We start from the raw sequence: 11,856 nt of genomic DNA, 5'->3' as shown, positions 1-11,856 counted from the left end.
GAATTAACCCATTTGCGGACAAAACAATTGGGATTATTTCAGTGGAGTTTCAGGATTATTATTATTATTATTATTATAAGTGAACCTTACCATCAGGCGCACGACTTGTTCGTCACGTCACTTGATATTATAAAAGAAATCAATATAAATTAGCGAATTGACAAACAATTAGAAAAATGGGGTATTTCAAGAATAAGTCTTTTTAAGAATGAGTCTTTTTAAGAATATGTCCTTTTAAGAATAAGTCTTTGCACGAATATGTCTTAAGTAGAATAGGGTACTTCCCGAATAAGGCATTTCCAGAATGAGGCCTACCACGACTACGTACTTTTAAGACTATAGGTCATTTTACGAATAGGTCCTATGTCGACTAATCTTGTGTACCGACGTAAGCGGCATCTAGTACAGAATGAACTTTTCCCCATCTCACAGAATTGCTTTTAAAGTAAATTAACAGTGCAGTAGTCACCTTTTTTCTTATTTCTGATCTTGAGTATAAGAGTATAGGTGTTCTTCCAATAAGTGACAGAAAAAAGCTATACTTCACCGACCTGCAGAGCAAGGATCTCCTCAGTGACACATTTACAATGTTAGCATTACCTTATCATGAGAATTTATAGGTTCAGTCCCTTACAAGAAAAATAATTACTTACATCATACAGAGAATCTGAAACGAACTATTTTATTGCATATATATGCATAGGCAATATTCATTTCCAGATAATCGTCGGTCATATCGCTTTACATCAGGTTAAGACTGTCGTTAAACTTTTTGTTGGTATAAGATGTTAATAGAACTATTTAAATAGCTTTTTCCGTCAATATTGTAAGTGACGTAAGATATTGTCACGCGAGTTATTGCACTCGTAGTTGCCATTGTGATAAAGGGCGCGACACATTATTAGGCATAAATACTGAAGCAGATTATGTTGTGCATTTAACCTTTGAAATATAATTAGTTTCATGTCGTAAAACTCTACCCTAGTTTCAATTTCACACGTTTCATGTTTTGAAGAGACTGTTTACAGAACAGTGTAGAACAATTCAACGTTTGCACCATGTCTGTATGAGGTTTTTACCTATAGAATAGTAAAGGCAACTCTTGATTGACCTTAAGAAAAAAATCAATTGTATAAGCAATCTTCCAATTAAAAAAGTCTTGGAACAGATCTGCTTTGGATAGAATTGGATAGTATAAACTTCGCATAATTTGACGAAACTACAAAATAGTATTTGGGAATTATTTAAGTAAAAACTTAACGATAAACAGGAGAATAGCTACCAATATCGAATTATCTAAGAATTATTTGATAAAAGGACTTATTTTAGTAAGACGGATTAAAAACCTGCAATAAATACGAAGTGCCTAATTTCTCTTAAAATATGTAAACTTAAACAAGTTTACAAGTGCTTAGCTTAGCGTAGTAGAAATCACAATTTCTCTAACTAGCCATTAAGTACTAATAAAAGTGTACTTCTCATACCTAGTTTCTAAGAATTAAATACCACAGTAAATCATTTTCAGCATTTTACACATTCACAACCACATTGTAAAGTTTTTCCATGTATTCGTTGTGAATAGTGAAATATAACTTTCATCGCATTCCACTAAACGAAGTGTAAAAGGAAGATCATAAGGATACCCAGTCGAACTACAGTTGCTAAAGCACCCTGTTTTAGGCCATTATACGAATGGAGACTACATTTAGTGTGACCGTATAAGGTAGTCGTATTCTATGTGATAGGCGATCGTAAAAATATACCTTGCCGGACCGGACCGGATACATTGTTCCTTCTAATCATTGCACTATTTATTTAGATAGTTAAAATTATAACAATCAACGCAAAAGTGGTGTAACCCACATTCCTTTTTTTGTATAATATTACTTTAAATATTATTTTTTATACATGAAAATAGCATCCAAATGTAAAATAATTATGTACTTTAGTATCATTTAAAGTAATATCGTCGAAAAAAAATGTGGGTTACACCACTTTGGAGCTGATAGCCTCAATTACGTCTCTTTCTCTCTGAGGTGCAAAATCGGAAAAAAAATTAAAAGAGGACATTTCCAGTCAATGGATATTCCGCGGAAGACTAGACTAGAAAGATCAAGAATGGCGTACAGTGAACAAAGAAGAACGTTAAAGTGAGCAACTGCAAGTGCCAAGGAGCTAGCTATCCCGTCCGCCTCCTCCTTCACGTTTGTGAGAAGTAGAGGAAGCTACACCGACAAGAGCCTAGCTCTTAAATAAAGGGTCACTATGAATCTCCATGTTTAAGGACAATCTTGTACGGTCACAAAATAAGTAAACATAGGACATCAGGGCACCTAAAATAGACATACACCCTATGCGTTTTATCGCATCTACTTGCAGTTCTGGTTCGCACAGCCCAAGGTAGAACAAGTCGAGCAAATACTATAGTGAACGCATATAAGCACCATACGCGCCGATTAGTTAATTCGACAATAACCTCTCTGGGGTCGTGGTTGGTTCAAAAGGTGTTCAATTCTGCCAGTAAAATGGTAACTTTCGAGCTGGGCACGATACAGGGTAGTATATTTTTGGATTGGTAAGTATTGACGAAATGTGTTGTACCTATGTTTGTTGTTGTACCTATACTCCGTCCAACCATTTTAATTAATAATAATAATAACGCGCACACACTCATAGCCCCGCATTAGGGAAACCCTGTATCGCGGGTGCCATGGATACACATAGACAACTACAAATTACACCCAAATTCACGACAGAAATACAAATATTTCTCCCGGCACGGGAATCGAACCCGGGATATCTGCGCGGCAGTCCGGTATGGCAACCGTTCGCCCACAGAGGCAGTTATCATTTACTTTACTTTTCACATAAGCATGCTTATGTAGTTTCATAATAAATTATTAAAAGGCAATCATAGACAAAAAATGCAAATTACATATTACAAGATGCTTTTTTTTTCTTTACTATAGTGAAGCGACGTGCTCTTTAGCACCGATATTTATCGAGCCGACAGATTACGTAACGAAGATTATTAAAGTTGATGAATTTTGGTACCTGTCTAATAAATTATAATGAAATTATATAAATTATAAATAATTGTAATAAAGTCTTTTTGTCTATTATTATAATGAATCGACGGATTCTTCTTCACATTAACGGCAATAATCACTTGAATCCTCAGTAACAAAACTAAGAACAGTTTACACAAATTGTCAAATGCAACAACACGATCCGAATCAGACAATATCTTCTTTTTTAAACACGCTCACATTCACGATTTAAACTTCTTCATAAATAAAATCGATTGTTATAAAAAATCGAATCGGAAACCATTAGGACGTCACTAATTGATAAAATTTCGTGCTGTCCAAAGTTAAATAAATGGTTGGACGGAGTATATTGACGAAGACATCTATTGGTTGTAAATTTGTGATCATACTTTTTATTTTTTTATTGAATAGGATGATGTTTTTACTACCATGATCTATTTTTTGTGAAAATACTCATACAAGAATCGAATAAACACACAAAAATCCTTCGACTCGACTGAACGCGAACCGCCACCGTTCTGCCAACTGAGCTACGGATCGAGCCAGCAGATCTTACGAATTTCTCTGTATGCTTATTGCGAATTTGTTTATTGGGCTTACATAATGACTTTTCACATTTGCTAATAACTTCACGGTCTGCAGTTGAATTGTTCGGCGCGTGTGATGCCTTCTTATGCGTCCATCTTTATACGATATTCGAGTAGACAATTAGAAGTAAATTTGCAAAAAAATTACTAAGTCTTCTTTCCCATTTGGTTCGCATTCAGTTCAGTGATGATTAATCATCTACGCACATGCATTTCGAGCTAGCGCGTTAAACAACGGCATTCTTAAAGGATTGAACAGGCAGAGATCGACTTTGACTACGACTCTAAACGCGTGGACACACTCAATTGTTTTCAAAATTTTCATCGGCATTCAAATGCCTTTCGATAAGCAATTGTTCGTAGTTGATATAGATTATTTCACAATAAGGAAACCGTGAACGCTCGCTAGGAATTTATCGAAGTTGTCTTGGAATCGCATTTTGTGTGAGCGCAAGCCATCGAAAAGGACCCCGTTTGTCAACACCCCAAAAGCTTCTTCAAGTCTGGGTACATTTGCGGGGTCATTGACCGCAAACGCTTCGATCAGCTGTCTAGCTAAGCCTTCCAATAAAGCTGGTTTAACACAGGTCAATGCGTATATCGCGGCTCCCGCGGCAGGAATGGAGTCCGGTGGTATTTCCATCTTAATTATCAACATTAGGAGTAATTCTGCTATAGATAGCAGTGATAAAGCATAAGGGTTGTCGTCTCCCATGTTTCGTACTTTGTTAGCGAGGCCGACTATGGTGTCGCAGCAGAGGGTTGACACATCACATGAAACAGCTGTAAGACCGATGCGTAGCGCGTTGATTACCATGTTGAAGTCCTCGATAGGGAGAATGGTGATCTGGAAAAGAGACATTTATATATTTGGGTAGCGAATGCGGGCGGCGGTAACTGGAGCTTTTATGTTATTCAGAGGTTGTTTTACTAAAAGGCTATTTCTGCCACGCAGAGGTCCCCGGGTTCGATTCCCGGGCCGGGAGAAATATTTGTATGGCCTACATTTATTTCTCTCGTGAGTTTGAGTGTAATTTGTGGTTGTCTATGTGTGTCCATGGCACTCGCGACACAGGGTTTCTCTAGTGCGGGGCTATGTTGAGTGTGTGCGTTATTATTATTATTATTTGTTTTTTTTTGTCTTTTGAACGTGAGACTAATTTATTGACTGAATTCTGCCACAATTCTGTACAGTACGTGTTAATTTCATAAACATCATGGAGGGACTGTATTTAGAAAAAAAAACTCAGAGGGAGTATCAAAGATATTTGTTATTTCAAACACAATAGAGTTTAATAGAAAAAAAAAACGATAAGCATTACTTTCACTTACGAATAAACCAGTGAATGAAACAATGTTGCATAAAGTAATAATCCAATAAAATATCAAAGCGTGTTAAATTCCTTTGGCCTGGTAAGCAGCCATCCCTATGCCCCTAACCGTTGTCTTAGTCACTTGAGATGGAATCATTCAAGATGCCTTAATAGTGAATTGACACAAGACAGCTTGATACATATCTCAAATGAATGACACGGTACTTAATACCGGACATAGGTTCTAATTTAAAAATTTCACAACAAAAAACTCGCACGACTACAAATAATTAGCTGTATATCAGATACCGACAAACTTACAAAATAATAAAAATGTTATGAGACCAACATATTATCTTGCTTGGTCACTGACATAATGCATTTAAATTGATTTTAATATCAAACGTAAGACATAAATAATAATAACGCAATTTATCCCTTCCCGGGAACCGAACCTGGTTCCTCTGCGTGGCAGTCGGGCTTGATAGCCGTTCGGCCACTGAGGCAGTTAAATGTCTAAAGATTGCACAGAAATTCAGGCACGTTACGTAATAATTATTATTTAGCGTAAAGAGCAAACTTTGAGTGCATCAGGCACTTCACAACTGACAGTAGTTAGCGACTCAGTATTTTTACGCGTGATGTGATACTTTATAACTAAGCTAATGTATATATCTTTTAAAATATCCACATTTTGTAAATTGAGTTTTGAGCGTTTTCTTCTATAAACGGACCCCAGTGTGTGTGGGTGTTAGATGAGGAGGTCCTGGATTCGATTCCCGATAGGATCAGTTTGGGAAATTAACTTTACAAAATTAGTTCTTGTCTGGGTGATCTGCGCCCCTACCACGAGTTTACTATGACAGTTATCGCTAGCGACCGTGTAAATTACTACACAATTTGGTATGGTAAATTATATAGCGCCGACAGCGTTCACAAGAAGAAACAACATCTTGTATGCAAACATTTTACGCGGTCGCTAGCCATAACTGTCACTGTAATTTCATGGTAGAGGCACTAATGAACACCCACGTTCGAGACTAGGTTATTGGTGTGATTGTCTGGCACGTTATTATTAATATTGGGTATTGTACTGTGGGCTATCAATTTGATACCTGATCAGATCCAGTGGCATCCAAGTCCCGTAGCATCCTATAAGTGTGCAGCGCAAGAGTAGGCAGCGACAACAATGGCGGCGTGACCAAAGGCAGCAGCAGTCGTAAGCCCCTCGCACACGTGTCGCCGACGCCGCGGTCTGAGCCGCAGCGCGCGATGCTGCAGATAAGCTCCATTAGGGCGCAGATGTCCTGGATACAATTAAATAATATTAAACAAGTTGTCATTACGATGCATAGAATTAATTACCTCTATTCCCACTAATTCAGTTGTCCAGTTCAGTTGACTGAACTAATGAGATTATTTCTCGTTTGTTCAGTTCACTGAACTAGTGAGATTCTTTTTCCCATTTATTCAATTCACTGAATTGATGAAATTTTGGTCCTCATTTAACTATTTCCTTGATACCTTACCAGATTCGTAGTACCATCGTAGTGACCCACTGGTAGTGCGACGAGTAATTTGCTGTTTTTGTGTCGTTCCACAAACATGGGGCCATTATTCTGGACATTTTTTTTATCTTAGTCTAATGCTGGTCACTTGAATTTGAAAAAAAATTGAATTTGAACAACAATTAATAATAATAATTTTATAATTGTGAATATGAGTAATAGTCCTCTCTTCCCACTAGTTCTGGACAACTAACTGGACTGGACAACAAAACTAGTGTAGAGAGAGGATGGACAACTGAACTAATGGGAATAGAGGAAATAAAAAATCTCTACTAAACCAGGGGCAAAAGCTTGTTTTATTTTCAACTGAACAAACGAGAACACAGTTTTTTAATCGTTTATCAAATTATCATTAACGACAAATTAAGGCTAAAAAGTCGTTGAAAACTAAATACAAAGATCCGTCAACATGCACACAGAAAAATTCGTGAGGTCCGCTTTTTCGTTCCGTAGCTTAGTTGGCGTAGCGTCTGGCACGGTTTGCTTGACGACGTCTCGGATCTAATCCGGCCGGATCGAAAGATTTTTTTTGTAAGTGTTCGATCTTTGTATTTATAATTATATCATTAACTTATTGAGTAATTTACTTAGAGCGTCATTGCTTTAACTCTACAAAAAAGCGTAAATATGCGTCACAAACTGATACACAATATGATCATACTACAATATAGTTACCTCGTAAGCCTCTTCCTCCGCATCTTGGGGAATACTTGAAATTTTTCCTGAATTCCACCTCATGTACACCTCGAATGTTGTGTTACAGATTTCCAAGAATCTGTAAAAACATTTGTTCATATTAAACTTTTAAGGTACAATTCACAACAATCAATTTTGACGGATTGCACATCTGTAAGTATGGTCCGTCGTACATACACAACAATGTAAAGCAATATCCTAGTCTATTTTCAAGCTAGTGGTGCTATTGTCGCAGATTCATTTTACAAAAAGTAGAGGGGCTAAGATTTATCTATTAATTTTAGGTGAAAGCATTAAATATGAAAATTATTTACATTATTGAACGAACAACATTATTTGATTTTGAACGGCTTATAATTTATGAGCAAAAAAGAAACAACATTTTTTGAGAAAAACTTGTTGTTTCTATCCCAATTAAGGTGTTGTTTCTGCCCCACATGTACGCGACTGCATCGCGTCCATACTAAACTTGTTTTTATTTTGCATGCTGAAATTACCTCATGCAAACAAAACACAATTAGTATGACGCTGTAGTGATAAGAGTTGACAAGTCCCCACTTGTAAGCTCACATCAACACCAACCATTAAGAGCTCCCAAAAAGTTTAGAAGGTCTTATAAAAAAGCTCAAGAGATTCTGATTGTCTGATTTTTAATTCGGGACTTAATCCCGTAGACAAACATTTTAATGGCATATTCCTCTAGTCCCTACCAGCTGTCCCTCCTGGCGGGGATAAGCAAACTTTTCTCCAGTCTTCCCTACCACGCCATCATGGGATAAGTGGAATTTCATTTCCACTTATCCCTACCAATAAAATCTCTTGACGTGTACAGTACAGTTTCGACAAAAATATCTAATTAAATATTCACAGTAATATCTTTTTGATAGATAATTGTAGTTGGTGGATATAAGATCTCTTTATTGACTGAGTCACGATAAAATAGTGAAGAAACATGTAACAGTCAATATGATTCTGAAGACTTTTGGCGACTTTTTTATGACCATTTTTTTATGTATAATTTTTATAATAATACTGACACTGGCTCAAGCTTCGTGCCCGTCATTGAGAAGAATAATAATAACAACTACACTTAGCTGTATGGTTTTACCTTTGTCTTTTCCTAAACGGAAAGAGATTGAAGAACAACAGATGTGTCAATTATTCATTTTAAATGCAGCTGATGAACGGGAACATTAATGGTAGGTTATTCGTATATCGTTTATTAGTAGTTTTTTTTAATAATCTAGCAACGGGACGAACAGATATAACGACATTCATCACTTTTAAACCACCATTTATCAATATACTGCACGATTTTAAATAATTTAAACGCTACATTTGCAGACTAAATATTGCATGAAAATTCAGTAGTGGCACGGCTGCCACGCCACAGACGCGCCACTGCAGTGCTTCTGTCAGCATCCAATTTAAAGACGCCCTTAACAAGTATGTTTTATACTTAATAGCATGTTTTAAAATAAATAGTTATACTTTTCATTAATATAGTTTTATTCTCGACTGTATTATTAATAGAAACGGTTGGGTAGTGAACAACCAGTGAAGGCGTGGTAAGGAAGAGTGGAAAAAAAAGTGCACTTGGGGACAACGAGGAACCAGGAGGAACAGCTGGTAAGGACTAGCGGAATAGGCCATATTAATTCCCTATCAAGACCATGGACGTTGCAAAATTTCCGAAAGGTAATTAAAATATGTTTTTATACGTGATCAAGTCCCGAATAAAAAATCAAATAATGTGTGAAAATCGTGAAAGTTTAAATCAAAGAAGATTCTTATTGGTTTATTATAACACACGACGTGGGATATATGTAGATATAGCCAGGTCAAAAGTATCAAGAACTGATGATAATATCATATAATACTGATATAGTGGAGGAAGCGAAAAAAGTCAGGAGCGTAGACAATAGAGACCCTTTGGCTTAGGCTTCTTCCGTGGTGGACAGGCGCAATAATATATTATTCAGTAACATTGCATCTTAATTAACATCAACGTCTTTGACATTGTAATCATGGTTCTAATTCAGCATATGCAGCAACAACCGTCACGCCAAGTATTCATAATATGCAAAGTTTAATTACAAGCAATAAAAGCTGTTAAGAGCTAAACCTCGTTTTTTATATTATTTTCTTTTTGGAAAGGGTCCGTGGGCTCTTTGAAATGTTTAGAAGGGTTCATGACTAGAAAAAGGTTAAGACACCCTGATTTAGAGGAACACCGTTGAGATATGCAAATTATTCAAAAAAGAAACAAACTTGAAACTGTCAATGTATCTATGGTATTTGCAATTAATTTGTCAATGTTCACAATTTGATCCATTCTCTTGTATGCAAATCTTTTGATAAGTTCGTTGCCTGTCGATTTTCTTGTCTTGTCACGATGGACATTCAAAATAATACGCTTAAATTACGATTCTAACTTTTGAGCAATTTGATACTATGGAGGATATTGTCAAATTGCTTCTTATATAATATCTATCACATATCCCCAAAGGTAAATCAAAATATAATGTGTGAATTACAATTAATATTCTTAAACCTAAATGTAAAATTTCATGGTATTCCTTTAATTTAAGGCACTATTTACCTTAAAAGGTAAATAATTCTGATGGCTAACCCTTTCGACAGGCATCATAAAAATACAGGATGTTTTTTGTTCACATTTGGTCGTTCGATTCCCAGAAGAGCGAAACTACTTTTATTGATTGTAGTATTATTTACTTCTAAAAATAAAGTAACACCTTTTTATATACAATATTTAAAGTACTTTACCTCTGCGTCCCGCAACCGTGGAACACCCTGTATTTTGGGTTCAGACGATACAAATTTAACGTTATCTCTCGAGGTGCAACTGAGCCCGGGACTGGATGCCACTCAAATTGAATTATTTTTGACAAGCCACCCCGTCCAGGGATCACACGATAGTAGCATTTGGGATCTTTCGGATTCCGTTGCAACTTTAAACTGACCCCGGGTTCAGATGATACAAACCCAAAATCGCCGCCTTAGAGTGAAAACCTCCCATACGCGTTTTCACATAGTTCGTTTTTACTGATTTATGTTGAAGATAAAACTTATAAACTTCTTGCTCAAATATAATTAAAAAGTAATATAGTATCTAAAAGAGGTATTATTTGACTTATTAAAATGCTAACTACAAACATTAATGTTAACCTGTGTTATTGCTATTGATAAAAATATGGTGTGAAACGTTTACTACATGTCACACTACATTTTTAACTTCGTCCTGAAAAGTTACGTAGAAAACACATATGACGTTTTCTTTCACTCTAAGACGACGATATATCGTCGCGTTACTTTCTCAAACTCGTATCTTAAAACACAAAGTTACTGAAATGCAAAAAATGGATTGTATATACAAATTTTGCAAGCTGATTTCACATCATATTTACACACTGGTTTTTACGTATTCTTAAAGTAATGCATCCAAATTAACGGCCTTGACAAGAAATTTAAAATAAATACAAAGTTTTGCCATCTCCTGAATAATCATTCTTTGTAAGATACGAGTTTGAGAAAGTAAGGAATGGATATGTGTACATGTGTGTGTATGTACATACTTGTTGACATTTTGCGGTTGTACAGAGTGCAGCATTCGTTTAGCGCTCTTCGCAAGCAGATTGAGAGCTGGCAACACCACACCCGGATAGTTGTGGTACCGGTATATGATACCCGGGATCTTGTCTAAGGCACCGATAAGCATTAGAAATTGTTCATCCATTGTTCCCACCTGTAAATAATTATTAGTTATCAAATCTACGCGAATTTGATCCGAAAAAATATTGTTTCATTTCCTATGTGTAACACTCTCGAAAACCTAAGAACTCGATATTACATATTTATACTCTCCTTAGTGGAGATCCGTGCCCAACAGTGTGACTTTGTGATTACCCAACAGTGTGACTTGGTGATGAATAATAATAACTAACTTCAAAATCTAATTTTTTGTTTTACCAAAAGCGATACGCCTATCCATAGCAGTTGTAGTGCCGCTCAAAGCTTTAAATCGAAAAGATCTGAGGGGCACTGCCACTGCGTTACCCTTTCACGTAAGTTGACAGTCTGATGTGCTTGTGATTTCACTAAAATTTAAGCTTACTTAAAGCAAAAAGCCTCTATAGTTTCCGTTAAATATTCAAAAAAGTTTAAGTAAAAAATAAGTTACCTCAAGAACTCCTTCAGTGACTCCAATAAAACAGTCAAGAGTATCAGCCAGCATATTCCTGACGGGTTCCGTATCGGACTCCATGTTAATTATGTTCATGAGCTTCTCTTGCAGCGCCACTGTACTGCCTAGGAGACGATTTCGCACTTCACCTGGTTTACAAAATATAAGCGATAGTTCTTTTAAACTTTTAAAGTATTCGTTTTTGAAGAACACAGGATACCACTCGTATTTGTGTCCTTTCAATAAATAAATAGTACATAATCTCAGTACTCTGTACCAAAAAAACCAACCTCAAAAGTTCATGGAATGACATCTATTTGCCAAGTTTTATTGAAATCGCTCAGCAGAAAGTGTGCGAAACCGGATTCATCCCCTAGTATGCCAGCTTTAGAAGTGGAATATTTTCTTCAAATTAAAATGGGACCACTATCGAGGTAC

The 11,856-nt window shown here is 36.2% G+C and overlaps 1 protein-coding gene across 1 annotated transcript in view; it reads right to left on the bottom strand.

Annotated features, from left to right (window-relative positions):
- Window positions 1-3,117: 3,117 nt before the first annotated feature.
- LOC113229793 (exportin-4-like) overlaps window positions 3,118-11,856 on the bottom strand; it is a 35,432-nt gene continuing 26,693 nt past the window's right edge. Inside the window, exons 8-12 of the mRNA XM_026463475.1 lie at window positions 11,416-11,689; window positions 10,811-10,980; window positions 7,194-7,293; window positions 6,066-6,257; window positions 3,118-4,484 (exon numbers count right to left, since the gene is read on the bottom strand). Of these exons, the coding sequence (XP_026319260.1) occupies window positions 4,011-4,484; window positions 6,066-6,257; window positions 7,194-7,293; window positions 10,811-10,980; window positions 11,416-11,689 (1,210 nt within the window). The 3' untranslated portion in view covers window positions 3,118-4,010. The remainder of the gene's footprint in view (window positions 4,485-6,065; window positions 6,258-7,193; window positions 7,294-10,810; window positions 10,981-11,415; window positions 11,690-11,856) is intronic.

This window comes from Hyposmocoma kahamanoa, unplaced genomic scaffold, assembly GCF_003589595.1.
Source record: "Hyposmocoma kahamanoa isolate Upper Pololo Valley unplaced genomic scaffold, ASM358959v1 62, whole genome shotgun sequence".
NCBI classification, from domain to species: domain Eukaryota; kingdom Metazoa; phylum Arthropoda; class Insecta; order Lepidoptera; family Cosmopterigidae; genus Hyposmocoma; species Hyposmocoma kahamanoa.
This window is presented reverse-complemented; position numbering and strand designations above follow the sequence as displayed.